Consider the following 16,279-nt stretch of genomic DNA (forward strand, 5'->3'; position numbering starts at 1 on the left):
GTTTTTTTTTTTTTTTTGGGGGGGGGGGGGAATCTTTGATTAACTCTAGCATGAAATCAACAGGCTGCACAAAAATATATAGAATTTCTCAACTGTAGAGACACGTACATCTATAATCTCCCATTACACTGGAGAAAACAACCCAATGTTAATACAACTTCACATCCTTCAGAAACTGGTACCAACTGGAAAATAAAACCAAGGCTCTTCCTACATTTATCTGCTGCATGACTGTATTTACACTGCCTATGGCTTCAAAGTTAAACCATAAGCATCATCAATAAAAATCAGTAAATCACTATAGCATCAAATCAGAATTCAAAATCTCACTTCAATGCTAGTAGTTCACAATTAAGTGTTTCAGTACACCTGTGTTGTAATTAAACTGCACTACTGTAGCAAATATGTGTGAGACTTTTCTAAAATGTTAAAACCTCAACATTCTTTGACCCCTAATGCATTGATGGGATTTGTTGTGTCTGTCAAATTTCAGTTTTTACAAGTTTACATACCATTCAGCAAAGTCACAAGCTAACTAGGTAAAAACAGCTAGAAAAGCAGAATATAGAAATATTAAATATCCATGTAATCACCTATTCTAATATCAAAATCAAGGGCAAGAGACACTTAATTAGTTATGTTTAATTCACTGAACGCAAGATTAGATTGATGCATATCCAAAACCGCTATTGCAATGCTTTTTTTTAAAGGACAGTAAAAATGTTGTCATAGTAACATTATCTTTAGATATTGCTGAACACAAGACTTTCCCTGAGGTGTAAACATCAAATAACTTGAACAGCTTTACACATCAGCCCCATTAAACAGTTTATTACAACACTACATCTATTGTAATCAAAGTGGTGCTGTTTACAGACATTATCATATGAACATTTTTAACAAGAACAAACTACTATAAAAACAAGCATATACTTGACTTTTTTTTCCAATTGCTTGCACATTATAATGGCCAAATGTATATAACCAGTAATAAAGTTGCAAAAGCTATTAACTTTTTAAATCACACAGGTTTCCTTCAAATAAAACAGTTAAGCAACATAAAAAATAAAAGTAGAGCTACTGGTTACCATTTATGCAGATTTGCTTTATTCAGATCTATTCCTGTTCAGTTTATCCATGAATCCTTACAGGTTCAGTTCAATCACAAGAAGCAAACTGCTGGACAAGCGTCATTTTCCCCCATGAAGACTGTTTTGTCTTGGAAGTTGTTCCTCTTCCTTCAGCTGTAATGTGTCAAAATTTGTGATGTAGATTTTGCTATTCCCCATCATACACAGAAAAACGCTGGCTTAACTATACATACACAAGTCGTGCATCTACTTCACTGTTATGTATTCTAGCACAAAATAAGAATTAAATGAAACAGTAGCCGCCTGTGTGGTGGAGAAATGCTCCCAATTTATTTGATAATTAAAAAATGAGACATTAATTACATTCTTCTTAGATATTATTGCCTTTGAAATTTAATGACTAAGACAAATTAAAATATAGCAGCTACTGTTTCTATGATGATGGAAAACAGTCATAAGTCATTTTCTAAAATATGTATACTACAAAAATAAATGGAAAAATGTTTGGATGATTTTAATGTAGATTTCATTCACCCACATATCAATTCTATATTAATTCATTTAACAATGCTAAACTGGATATAAAATGCAATAAATTTTACAAATCAACTATTTGACAGCATACAGGAACTTCTGTAATTGTTATAAATCAAATGGTGTTCCATGTTACAAAATTTATAAATAGTTCAATATGGACATTAAATAAATATGACATCCACATACAAATCTTTTAGACATAATACAAACTTGACACATTTACTTTACTTTCACTCTATTCCACCTATTTCAAAATATCTAATATAGAAGCATAAACTAACCAAAAACAAGCTAAATGGGAATCGGAATCTACAATGATAAACTTCATTGTAAACCCACATAAAGAAAAAAAAAAAAACAATAAAATTGATAAACCAAAGTCTCAAGAATACATATGTAAGCAAACGGCATGTAGAGTTCACAAAAGAAACATTCATTTAATTTGGAAGTGTTCCCAGAAACAACAAAGTTTTTAAGTGATTTAAGCGTCCAAAGGGCACAATGTTCAATACTAAGTAAAAGTAATTTTAAAATACTTTTGCTCTACAATTAATTTCTGTCACAACTATAAATTTATCTTTATGTCTTTATCTTTTATGTTCTTTCTCCCCCTAACTAGGAAGTATCTTAAGAACATCAACACACATATGTATGTATTCATACTGCCCAGCAATAACAACTTATTTTAAAACTAAAAGGAAAAACCAGATGTTATAATTGTGGTCTTTTTCTCCTAAATAGTGTCTATATGCCTATAATTTTTTAGATACACGTAAGTCATTTCCAATGTTACCGTTTTAATGTTCCTTCATCTTATGCTGATGAAGCTTATTTAGTGGAATTATTTCATAGAAAAAAATATAAAATGTCTACTATCAAAAGTTTTATTTTTATTACTTGCAAAGTATTGGGGGCGGGATGGGGTGGAGATTGAACCCAAGACCTCATGCATGCTAAGCATGCACCTTACCAATGAGCAACACCCCCAGCCCTGCAATGTATATGTATTTAAAAAAAAAAAGTATTATTAGGAAATTCATAAATCTTACTGCAAAAGTATACTATCTCCCTATTTTAATTTTTTTTTAGTTGTCAATGGACCTTTATTTTATTTATTTATATGCAGTACTGAGAATTGAACCCAGTGCCTCACACAGGCTAAGCAAGTGCTTTGCCACTGAGCCACAAACCCAGCCTCCCTGTTTTTTTTTTTTAATTTTGCTGAAAAGGATGAAGAAGAAAAACAACAATAAAAATAAGCCCACAGCAGGTCATTAAGAGGAAAAAATATTTTGAAATCATAGCAAAACAAAAATATTCAACCCTTCTATGACAGGTGTAGTATAAGGACAACTTATACTACACCTGTCAACTTGGTGAAACCCTATCTCAAGAGTGAAAAATAAAAAGGGAAGGGGATGTAGCTCAGTGGTAGAGTACCTCTAGATTCACTCCCAAGTACTCAGAAGTGGAAGGAGGAGGCATGTACTGCAATTTTATATCAATCAGTATTACTCCAAATGGAAATTTTTATTACTTTTAATATAGAGAATCCGTTTAAGTTACAATACACATTTTTATCCAGAATTAAGCACTCATCTTTTGCATGATTATACTTACAGATTTAAGTCTTTACTATTAATAAATCTCTAATTTTCACCATACGCACATAAAATTTGGGGGATAATTTAAGTATTTGTTTCTATTCCTAAACACTTTTACATTTATCCACTTGGAAATACAAATTTTACAATCTCAAAAGGAGGCAAATTTGAAGGCAACATAACCCATTTCCAATAATCCAATTTCATATTATAGTCTCAAATATCTAAGTAAACATCTACATAAACAAAGATATCAAAAAGAAGCTTCAAAGTGAAAAATACATTCAATGCCCATGTTTTCAGAATAGTATCTGGTCAAATCTGCATTGTCAAAGTCACACAATTACTTGCTTTACCTAAAAAAGACAAATGAAATCTACCACTCTACAGACTAAAGTGACCACTAAGTAAAATCTTAATACACAGAGAAGTACCTGCATTTTCAGATAATGTAAAATCAACCCATTATTAACAACTCAAATTATGAGTGTTTCTGTTAGAAACTTATCTAAGCAAATTTGTTAGCATTAGTATATTAAACTCACGGTAAATTCAACTGTTAAGTAAAATGCTCTAAGGTGTATTTGTTAGAGCACTTTTATAGGTTTCCATGTTAATATATTTAATTAAAAAGACTCTAAGGTGGGCAAAAAAAGTGTTTAAATACGTGTTAACAGATATGTAGTTTCTTCTTATAGTGACTAGAACATCATACAAAAACCATTCTGTTTATTGTAGATGTTTACAAAAAGTTCCTTGCTACCACATTTCCTATTTTTACCTTTCTACCTCTGGACATGGTACTTACCTCATTTCAACTATAACATATTTACTACTCTATAATTAAACACATATACAATTGTTGCTCTAGGCAACTTACTGAATATTAGAAATAAACCCCATCACAAAGAAAAATCAGCTTTGTTCCAAAGATTCACAAAATAGACATTTCCAAACAAGCTGCTTGTTATTTAGAATTCACTGTGAGTTAAAACATGCTACCACGGCAAATTCATAAATTTGGATAGCATCAATGGCATCCTTACCCCAACTGGTTATCAGGTTTTCTTTAAAACAATGCTAACTAAATAGTCATTCAACACATTATTTATTCAAAACAATCTAATTTACAAACTAAAACAATGGTAGTAAATTTCACACTGAGATGAGGGTGAGAGCAAGTTGACTCACATTGGCATTGAATTTTTTTTTTTTTTAACAAGGAACATTATTCATTTATAAACAAAAGTATATTCTTAAACCACAGTGAGCAAAACACACTATACATCCATTAAAGGGATCACTTCCTGGCCTCTCTCGTCACTTTGAGTAAGATAGCTGTGTAGTCAGACAGGTTTTGCAAATAACACTAAAAGCAAGAGAAATTAGAACTAACGAAATTAGAGCTAGCATATCCAAATGAAGTAGAGCAGTTAAGCTATTTGAGAAGGCACAAGGAAACACAGGGCTGGGAAATATTTAGGCAGATCTCAGATGACCTAAGAATTTCAGAAATAATTTTTACATCTTATTACAACCAGTTATCATTCATCAGGCAACCAAGAGAATGTAATTTCCACAAATGGCTCAATTTAACACTAATTTCTAAGCAGATTAAAACACCTTAACATAAAAAATTTTAATTCTTTTGGCTTTTTCTTTTTCCCCCAATTATCAACAAAACTATAATAAGCAGAATAAGCAATGCAAAGCACCCTACTTCCTGTGCAGTAATAAAATCTAAAGACATGTTATTTGTGGTAGAAGTAATCTCATAGTCAAGGAAAAGTATAGTTACTAATCCAGACCTGATACACAAATGTTAAAAACTTTTATCAAGGAAATGGATAATTATTTGAGAATATATAAAACCTCATAAATTAGAGAGCAGGAAAGTGAAATAAAGAAAATTTAAAAATACAATTTGCTTTCATTACTCTTCAGCATGCAAAAACTGAATTACAAACAGAAATTTGATGAGTAGGCCTGTTTCAAACAAGTAATAAGGAATAAAACCTAAAATAAAATAACTAATGAATGTAAAGTTATTTTTGTAATAAGTGTACAATCTTAAATCACTTTTATTTTGCTCAGAGTGGTCTGAGAATAGAGGCAAAAATTACAGAATATGAAACACAATTTACATACTGAAATTTACAATATTGATATTTTCCTCATTGAAATATTATCTACTCAAACTTAATATTAAATGCTTTTAGAAAAACTAATACATTTTAAAAATGAGAATGTAATTAACATTACCCAACAGTTCAAACACAAAAAAACCAAGATGGGACAGACATTAACAGCTTGCCAACATCACTGTTTCCAGTTAAATTAAGAACTTGCCCGTTTAGCCATTCATCATCTCTTTAATAATAGATTACATTATTACTTATTTGTATACAGACTTACTACTGACATTCACTTTAGCTTTCAAGTCACTTTATTCATTTTATTCCATTTAAGATTTACATGAAAGCTCAAAAGGACTCATATTTAAAAACTTCTAAACAGGTCACAATAGACCTTATAATAGTAACGAAATTTGTAAATCTTTTTTAAAGAAGTTTTTCACTTGAATATAATCCCAGTCCCCATTCCCTTAATTCATGTCTACTTCCATAATAAATAATGTTTGGTATAGCAAAGGTACAATAATCCAGAATAACAGAATTTTTTTTTGCAATGGAAATGCTTATGTAAAGTTTTGCTTGGATGAAGCAAGTGAAGCATTACAATATTACAACTCAATTCTGATTAATGTACAAACAACATGGAAATTCTGGCATGGTACATCAGGGATTAAGAAAAATGTCAACAATAGTTTTCACGTTAGGAATTCATAGTTAATGTCTGAATGTTATGAAACTCAAGTCATGATCTGTTTTGGTGCACTCATTACTGAAATATAAATTCAAAGTATTTAAAATCAATGGACTTTTCAGGTGGAATTTACTTGGTTGACTTCACTAGCTTTACTAAAACCGGTATGAAAACTATCCCTAATTAACTTTGGGTATAAACTGGTTTAGAGACCCCTTTGATGGGCACATCCAGTTTTGAAAATGTTCTCAAGTTTCATTATCATGCCTTTGGTAACCAGAAAACTGGTGGCAACTTATAAAGTCTTATGGAAAAAAAAAAAATAAAGATTCAAGTTGTAGAATTTAAACCTTTCTATAAATGAAAAGGATAATACAGTTAAACACTGCAAGTTATACCCTGGCAACAATTCACCTTAATCAACTGCTAGACAATAAGAATTTTTCATAGGAAAGGATCAGAGGTATTCAACTTGTGTGTGTGTATGTGTGTGTGGGGGAGAGCTACATCTTTAAAATTTACTATTTAGATTTTCAAGGCACAACATTCAATTTTCACATCCAAAACAAATATCAATTTCAATAAGCTTAGTTTTAAAATAAAAGATGTTTTGTTTCATATTAAAGGAATGCTTTGAGAATGGCATGTTAAATTTTGTAATACAATACATAGAACTATATAAAAAATAAAATTTTGAAAAATATCCAAGCTGCATATTCAAAATGCAAGGAAAAAAAGTATTAAAATGGGCCTTCTCATTTTAAAAGTCCCTAAAATTGCAAACAGTGTAATAGCTTATCTGTGTTCCATAAAAATGTTTTAAATACTTATTTCCTATAAGTATTATTCAAAAATGATTTTGTTTGCTAATATATGTGTTATGGTTAAAGAAATTTCTCTTCTGTTACAGAATTACATACACTTGATAAAATCTCTGATATATGCCTATTACAATTTAAATACTAACTATTACCATTGCTGAATTTTCAGTAAGTTTCCCATGAATTGCACTTATTTACTTATAAGGGGTTTGTTTTAAGCCTAATTTAATTTGTATATGCCACCAACATATGAAGAAAAAATATCTTGTTTACAGAATAACCTTCGTGTCTTAAGCACAAGACTTATAGTGACCTCCCCACACTCTTCACATGGATAAAATGCTATTCACAAATATAAAAATAAAATTACATGTGAAAATGAAGCATAAACAGACAATTCTCACTTTATGAAAAATGTACAAGAAATAGTTTAAAATACAGAAAAAAAAGACAATGATTATGGTTTATGAATGAAACATCAAAGGAAATTATTATAAGATTATTCTAACCTGGGATGTATGGCATGACACAATTAAAAATTTTGGTGTATGTACCCTGAACCCCATTTTAATTAAATAACTTTTTCATCTTCTTTGCAAATTAAAGGATAATGTTTTTCTTTTAAAAACAAAAATCAGATGCCAGAAAAAGTGTCTTTAAAAAAAAAATACTAAAGAAAAAAGCTCTTTCCATGACGAGAAAACATCCTTTTATAAATTATTATAGTGTTAGATTTTCTTCAAAAGTTTTAGGGACAAATGAAGTTAGTTCAAGGAAGTACAGAAATCTTATTTTTTAAAATCCAAGCACATAATATTTATATCTGAAATGACTCCCTGATATTTTTAATACTTTAAATCACATGCAAACTATGTATGTGATTACAAAAATTCCGATTTTTAGATTTTAGAAGTACACAATGAGTCCTCTTGATTATTTTTCTTGCTTTAATACCATTAGTGATCTGAAATCTAAAAACAATTAATACAACATTCAAGAACAAAAGTCAAAATTTTTACCTGTGATCACTTACCTGTTTTCTCAGATGTTTCCAGAATTTTAAATTCAGAACAAGTACTTGGACCATTTATATGTAGATATATACTGTATAAACAACAGCCTTGGAGTTATAATGACTGTTAATAATGCACATGCTAAATATAACGGGAACAAGGAATACCCACCTTCTAACGATGACGATACTCTCGCTCTCTGTCACGTTCTCGGTCTCGGTCTCGGTCACGATCCCGGTGTCTCTCTCGTTCTCTGCTTCTCTCTCTATAATAATCATCATGGCGATCTCTACTACGGGATTTATGACGCCGACTCTTTTCTCGTGATCTACTATGGTCCCTCTCTCTTGATCGTTCACGTCTTCTAAAAGAAATTACTGGATTAATGCTCTCCATAACTGAAAAATATAGTACAGTTGTCCTCCCCCAACCCTTATATGTGGTTCCACTTTCTGTGGTTTTAGTTACCCACAGTCAACCACAGTCAGGATTACAGTTTCAAACTGCACACCATTCTGAAGTATGTGATGAAATCTCACATTGTCCTGCTAAATCCTACCTGGGATGTGAATCATCCCCTTCTGCAGAACATGAAGACTGTACATACTACCTGTCCGTTTAGTAGCTATCTTAAGTTATAACACCAAGTGTCATGGTATTACAGCACTGAGTTAAGTAAGCAACTTTTATTTAATAACAGCTCCAAGTGAAATTCAGATATGGTTAAGTGAAAAGGTGAAAGTTACTGACTTAATAAGGAAAGAAAAATCATGCTGAGATTGCTAAGCTCCACAGTAAGAGCCTGTGAAATTGTGAAGATATTTGTGTTTTGGTATCACATCTCAAAATGCAAAAGTTACACACACACAGTGTTTGGTATGTGCTTAATTAAGACAGAAAAGAAACATGATGAAATATTACACAACAATAAGAGAGAATAAAATCATGGCATCTGCAAGTGAATGGAGTTAGAAAATATAATGCTAAGTTAGCCAATCCCAAAAACACAAATGCCGAATGTTTTATCTGATATAAGGAGGCTGATTTATAGTGGGGTAGGGAGTGGGAGCATGAGAGGAATAGACAAAGTCTAGATAGGGAAGAGGGGTGGGAAGGGAAGGGAGGGGCTACGGTGTTAGAAATGATGGTGGAACGTGATGGTCGTCATTATCCAAAGTACATGTATGAAGACATGAATTGGTGTGAATATACTTTGTATACAACAAGATATGAAAAAACTTGTGCTCTCTATATGTGACATGAATTATAATGCATTCCACTGTCATACATAAATTAAAAAGTTAATTAAAAAAGACAGAAAAGACATTATCATAGAGCTCAATACAATCTGGAGTTTCAGTCATACACTGGGGTCTTGAAAAATATTCTTTGTGGGTAAGTGGGGAACTACTATATTTGGTGTTTAAAAAAAATCCTAAGGCAAAAAATTCTTTGTAAACATAGTTTAGACTTACTATACTGACCTGTCAATAATTTACTAACTCATGAATAAATATGAACCAAAATTTAATTTCTAAAACTATTCACCAAAAAATTGTGAAGCCAAATTACAGAATATATCACACCTGTATTAGTAGCTTAAAACACATAGCAATTATGGAATAAGCAAACTGGTAAAGGACAAAAAATACCAAAGCACTTATGTTTCAAGCTAAAGAACATCTTGAATATAATTATTTAGATAAAAAACTTAAAAAATGACTTAATATACGGTGGGGATTAAAAACATAAAGAATACCACCTACGAACACATTCTTAAACCTATATAGTTGGTTTTCCATATCCAATAAAAAATTGCAGCTGTATTGAACACAGACTTTTTCTTGTCACTATCCCCTAAACAATACAACACAACTATTTACACAGAATTTACACTGTATTGTATATTGGAAGTAAAGTAAGGATGTTTTTTAAAGTACACAGGAGTAAACGGTAGGAGGGAAAAAAGTACAGGAAAGAATGAGTGTGGGCCATACACAAATATTCCATTTTATGTAAGGAATCCAAGCAACCACAGATTCTGGTATTTTCAGGGGTCCTGACACAACCTCCCACAGATGCCAAGAGATCAATGTATATAAATATCAATTTTACATTTTTAGCTAGCCAAAATATGACTTAGCAGGAGTACTATACCTCATTAAGAAACTTTATTTTTTTTGGTACCAGGGATTAAACTCAGGGGCACTTGACCACTGAGCCACATCCCCAGCCCTATTTTGTATTTTATTTAGAGAAAGGGTCTCACTTAGGTCAGCACCTCGCTTTCGCTGAGGCTGGGTTTGAACTCACAATCCTCCTGCCTCAGCCTCCCAAACTGCTGGGATTACAGCGTGTGTGACCACGCCCAGCAAGAAACTTTCCTGTGTTTATCTGGAGGAGGAGGGAAGGCAGAGGAGAAGCTCACAATTAGGACTTGTAGAAAGAATTGGTATACTATTCACACTGTATATTATAAGTAGAAATATTTTCATGAGCTGCCTTTAAAAACAACAATGACAAAAAAAAGTCCACAAAAAAAAAACCAGACTTTTAACCAGAGTATAAAGCCTAAAAGACCATTAGATCTTCAAAATTTAAAATAAGAAAATAATAATTGTTGGCTGAGCAGGTTGGTACATGCCTGTAATCCCAGCTAATTGGGAGACTGACACAGGGGGGGGTTCTCAAGTGCAGGGCCAGCCTGGGCAATTTAGCAAGAAGCCCTATTGCAAAATAAATAAAAAAGGGTGAAGACATAGCTCAGTGGTAGAGCACCCTGGGTTCAACTCCCAATACTGCTAAAAAAATAAATAACCACCATCTATTAGTTTGAATAAGAATACTTTTTATCATGCATTTCTGAACCAAACAGCTAGATTTAAACATTATTAGGTGCTAAGTAAGCCTTGATCAAAGTGCAAGTTCTTACTTTGTATTAAAATAAAGAAAATGCATGATATGGCCTTTAGTTATGAAATTTCTGTTTGGATATAAAGATCCTTACACTGTGTCAGAAAGATAATAATAATAAATTTGGAGACCACGCCAAAGACAAATTCCTTTCCTTCAACTTAACGAAGACTATCTCCAGATAAAGTCCACTTGTCAAAAATATACAGTATTTCAAGATTGCCTAATTCAAAAGGAACTATTGTCTATTAAAGAAAAGATTAATCATAAGTCCCTCATTCAAAAACATTTATTCCATACCAGGCAATGTTCAAACATGAGAAACAATATACTATAGTAAACACAATAGCTAAGGCCCTTTTATTCATTCATTATGTGTTGTAGTCAGAAAAAAGGGGGAATAACAAACAAGAAAAGGTTACAGTAAGTACAATGAAAGAAACAGAACGATATGACGGACTAACCTAGGATAAAAGGCCTTCCCTTAGAAATCAAATTAAGTTGAGATGTGAAGGAATACGGACCCAAAGATATAGACAGGGAAAAGGGTTCCCAACAGAAGTAATATCAAATACATAATCAGAGAGATGGCCAAATATTTGATGTGTCCCAAAGAAGGGATTCCAATTTGGCTAGAGAATAGTGAGTAAGGGGAGAGGTACAAAACAAGGCTAAAAAGAGACTACATCATATAGTGCCTCAATTTTTACAGGTATGAGTGAACAGGAGCCATATAGTGCTTCAATGCTTACAAATTTATTTTAAATAAAAGCCTTCTAAAGGATTTTAAGCAAATACCTGATTGATATAGTCAAAAAATTCACTCCGGCTGAGTAAAAGGTAAGTAAAATCGAAGTCATACTTTAAAGTCCCAAACACAGTAGTACTTTCTCCTTTTGCTAACTAGCAGCTTTAAAAAGACATGGGACAGGAAAGTTTTACCTTGATCCAGAACCATATGACTTGGATTCAATTCCATGAAGACAATCTTGCAAAGAGCTAATAAGAACTTTGCAACGATCATCCGCAGATACTTTGGATTGTTTAATTAAGGAAATTGCAGTTACCAATGTCTCAATAGCACTCCCATAATCACCTATAGGGGAAAGGAAAACAGTTGATGTCAAACAAATTTTGTTTTCAAAATGCCATCAAAGCACTTGGGGATAAAAGTGATAAAGCATTTTACCAAATTATGTGCTTTTAAATGATAATATCTTTTTCTGTGTGCTTCAAAATTTGCAACAGGTTTTTACGTTCATGAAATCAACACAATTTATTGTTACAGCTCTGTGAAACAAGTTATTTTGCAAATATGAGAAAAAAATGAGTTGTCATAGGTCCCTAAAACATTAACAGTGAAGGTTAGAATTTATATCTAAACCTAATAAAATTAGGGGTCTTTCCACTATATTGTGACATACAGCTTCTTTCAATGCTTTTAAAATAGATATCTAACGACATCAGAATATAAAAAGACTATAAATTTTTAAGACTGCACTTAAATTTTTAGATAATTCTTAATAACATAAATAAGAAATACTAATACTGGGAGAAATATACAAACCAGCACTGGCATCAGACACAGCTCTTGAAATAGCACTGCTTGAGATTGCCCTATTTCTATTCATGATTTCTTCAAACTCAGCTTCACTCAATGGTGTTCTTGCAGTATCCATTTCCCTATAAAAGAAAAAAAAATCATAAATTGCTATTTAATAGATTCTAGTTAGTCAAAACAGTGTAAACCAATTCATATTAGCAGTTTTTAACATGTGCATGAAAGATAATAGTTACTTGTCCATATGGAAGATGTTAATTTTCCTACACAAAGAACAAGTCTAAGCAAAATTATCTTATACTAGTGTCTTTCAGGTGAAATAAAGTAGGACTTAGAATCCTCATCTCTTTGGAGGGCAGAAATGATATATTTACATTTTATACAATAGAATAGATTTCACAGAATCACTGTTCTTATCATTAATCAAATACTTTAACTGCTATATACAAACTTACCTTCCAGGAGGGCCATAGTCACCCCTATCATATGGTGGAGGTCGGCCATATGGGTCTGTTGGTGGTGGACCTCTACTATCAGATGTAGGCATGCCACTGTTAGTTGGTGGAGGAAAGAAAGCCGGATTCACATGTGGAGCTGGCGGCGGGGCACCTGGAGGTGGTCCCGGAAGATGCGGAGGAGGAGCAAGTGTAAGGGGTGGCCCAAGTGGACCAGGTGGGCGAGGTGGAAAGGGGCCTGGAGGTGGAGGTGGTCCCTGTTGTGGAGGTGGTGGCCCAGGAGGGGGGCCATAACCTGGAACTGGAGGTGGAGGCCCAGGAGGAAGTGGACCCAATGGAGGCTGACCAAAAGGTTGTCCAGGAAAAAGAACTGGTGGTGGAGGGCGATCTCCTCGATTAGGAGGCCCAGCTAGAGGAGGAGGCAGAACCTGACCAGGAGGTGGAGGGCCAGGTGGGCCAGGTGGGCCTGGAGGACCTAAGGGCGGACGTGGTGGAGTCTGTCCAGCTATAGAATAAAGGAGAGAGAAAAAAACACTTCAATAATAAAGGCATTTTAACTTTTATATGACAAAATTTACTTTTAAAGTACAACTTATAAACCAAGATTCTTTCTTTTTAAATAAAACCCATATCGTAAACACTATACTAATAACTACAAAGATGAAGAATATTCTTACATTTATAACTAGCTTACTTTATGCTTAAGAAAAATTACTAAAACAAAAGCTTTAAAAAGATTACAGTGCTTATTTTCCATCTTTCAGTGTATATACACTTCTTACAGTGAAATCACCCACCTTATATTCTACTCTGATGCCAAGCTAGAAAGTGAAACAAGGAAAAATGGTCTTGAAAGGATTTTTTAAGAGGTAAGAAAATAAGACGGATGTAAATATTCTATATATAAGTCAAGCAAGTTTGGAGAAAAATAAAGACCTTTTAGGCCAAAAATGGGTATTTCCTCTATGCTGTGCCCCATATGCCATGGAATCCTAGTTTCCAGGAACAAAGGCCGAGTTCCTTTAACAAGATGCTTGATCAAATTTCCTGGATTCCAAAAATAGCATAACAAGGAGAGTAAGTTACATTAATAATGCATTACTTGAAAAAGAGAGAAAAGGAAAAGAGGTATTAAGGTAGATACGTTTTATCCATGGTAATTTAATAAAAGTTTTACCTGGAAAAGGTGGGGGTGGCCCTCCTGGTCCTGCTGGCCCAGGAAATCTGTCCCCACCGGGAACAGCCCCTGGAAAACGGCCCCGTCCTCTACCACCTTGTGGAAATGCTGCTCGTGAACTGCCGCCTGGAGGACCAGCTTTACCTTCCCCAGACATCTGTCCCGATTGTGTAGCTGCAAACATCCAAATACTCATAAATAGCACTTATTATACATTTCTCTGAAATGTAACCATTTACATTACAAACTACTCTATTTCAAAGTTCACTTATACTATACTACATATTAACTTGCAGATGTCTTAGGCCTGTGCAAGTTACTTGAGAAGTATTGGTTAGGGAAACATTCACATCTATTTAAGTTCTTTTGAAGTCTTGAAATGTCCATATTTGAATGTTATTTTCACTGAGTAAATGAGTTACTTTCAAAATACCAGTACTCTGCAGCAGCCAAGACCGAAATTCTTCAACAGAAATCTTAATTTCAGTAGCACAGATTCATTTAAATTTGATAATGTATTCTTCAGATAAGTGCTAAAACATTAAAAGAGAAACAACCACTTGAATTTCTGTTAATTACATGTTCATCCGTGTTATCTATTTAAATGTTAACATTAACTAAGTGCGTAAATGACAAATCTTTTCTATATTCACTTTGATGAAAAAAGGTCTTGGTGCCAAAAAGCAAACTTGATAAATACTTTCTGGTAATAAGTGGTCTCTCACCAATCATAACATAACATATAACCATAACATACATATATATACATATATATCTTTTCTTGAGTCTAAGGATTAGGATATAGTTTCTTCCTTTCTCTAACACGAGAATGACAGGACAAGCATGGCAGCCCTATAGAACTTACACACTAGGGCTGGGGTTGTGGCTCAGTGGTACAGTGCTTGCCTAGCATGCGTGAGGCACTAGGTTCAATCCCCAGCACCACATGGGACGAAAAGAAAAACAAACAAAAAAAAAACTTCTTACACACTATCATGTAGTATTGAGTCTGACATCTGGCGAAAAATGGAATGGAAGTAGGGGTCCAGTATGTGGATACACAGTCAAAACCAGTAATTAAATCAATTCAAAGCATGAACTTTATAAAAACAAGTCTTCAAAGAACTAAATATTAAGACTAAGTATATAACACCTAACAAATGGTAGAAACAATGGTTAAAATACACATCTTTAAAAAAAGACCTAAGAGATTGCTTACTTTTCCTGGACTGCATTTCAAATTGACTCAGGAATTGTTTATTGCAGGGAGTTACAACAGGATTCTGACCATGAAGTTCTCTCTTAGGCAACAGATCCATTAACTTTTTTGAAGATGCCTCAGATCCAACACCAACGAGGGCAAATCTAAAAGGTGTTTAAAGGGGTAGAGGTATAAAAGTAAGGAGGAATAAATAATGATAATGTTATTAAAAAGAAAGTGTCTGAACTTACTTTTATGTAAAACCAAAACACAATCCTGAGAATATTTCTTAAAGTTACACAAGTTTACACTTTCATACCTATTTAATATAGAACTCACTCACTTAAAATGTACATTTCAGTGGCTTTCAGTTTGAGTTTTACCACCATCATCATAGTCAATTGTGGACCATTTTCATTACCCTCCAAATGAAACTCCATACCCCGTTAGCCATCACTCTCATTTCCTCCCATCCCTCAATCCTAGGGAACCACAATTCCACTTTCTGTATGTGTGAATTTACATATTCTGAAATTTCATATGAATGATATTATACAATGTGTCTTCTTTTATGACCAGCTTCTCTTATTTAGCATTAATACTTTTTTTTTTTTCAAAAACTGGGTTTTGTAGTTGTAGATGGTCAGAATGCCTTTATTTTATTTCCTTTTTTATGTGGTGCTAAGGATCGAACCCAGTGTCTTGCAAGTGCTAGGAAAGCACTGTCACAGAGCTACAGCCCCAGCCCCAACCTTAATATTTTCAAGGTTCATCTATGTTGTAGTATGAGCACTTCATTTTTTATGACTAATATTATAGACATATAACTTTTTTAAAAAAATCCATACAGTTCACAGGCATTTATGTTATTTTCACTTTTTACTGCCATGAAATATGTTCAACAAATCAAACAACGATGAAATACCATTTCATACTCACTAGTATGAATATAATAAAAAAGATGTTTAACAAATGCTAGTGAGAATATGAAGAAACTAGAATCCTTGTGCATTGATGATGGGCATATAAAATCAGGCAACCACTTTGGCAAACAATCTAGTGGCTCCTCAAATCATTAAA

At 33.1% G+C, this 16,279-nt stretch overlaps 1 protein-coding gene across 5 annotated transcripts in view; it reads right to left on the reverse strand.

Annotated features, from left to right (window-relative positions):
* Nucleotides 1-622: 622 nt before the first annotated feature.
* The window catches only part of Cpsf6 (cleavage and polyadenylation specific factor 6), a 28,607-nt gene continuing 12,950 nt past the window's right edge, over nucleotides 623-16,279 (reverse strand). The window contains exons 4-11 of one of the 5 annotated variants that reach the window (XM_015483030.2): nucleotides 15,218-15,363; nucleotides 13,999-14,172; nucleotides 13,758-13,868; nucleotides 12,822-13,326; nucleotides 12,373-12,488; nucleotides 11,748-11,901; nucleotides 8,064-8,253; nucleotides 623-1,244 (exon numbers count right to left, since the gene is read on the reverse strand). In XM_015483030.2, the coding sequence (XP_015338516.1) occupies nucleotides 8,067-8,253; nucleotides 11,748-11,901; nucleotides 12,373-12,488; nucleotides 12,822-13,326; nucleotides 13,758-13,868; nucleotides 13,999-14,172; nucleotides 15,218-15,363 (1,393 nt within the window). In that variant the 3' untranslated portion in view covers nucleotides 623-1,244; nucleotides 8,064-8,066. Of the gene's footprint in view, nucleotides 1,245-4,323; nucleotides 7,984-8,063; nucleotides 8,257-11,747; nucleotides 11,902-12,372; nucleotides 12,489-12,821; nucleotides 13,327-13,757; nucleotides 13,869-13,998; nucleotides 14,173-15,217; nucleotides 15,364-16,279 lie in introns of those variants that run through there. The other 4 variants (XM_015483029.2, XM_048805272.1, XM_015483032.2 and 1 more) reach the window with 4 other exon arrangements.

This window comes from Marmota marmota, unplaced genomic scaffold, assembly GCF_001458135.2.
Source record: "Marmota marmota marmota unplaced genomic scaffold, marMar, whole genome shotgun sequence".
Classification (NCBI taxonomy): Eukaryota; Metazoa; Chordata; class Mammalia; order Rodentia; family Sciuridae; genus Marmota; species Marmota marmota.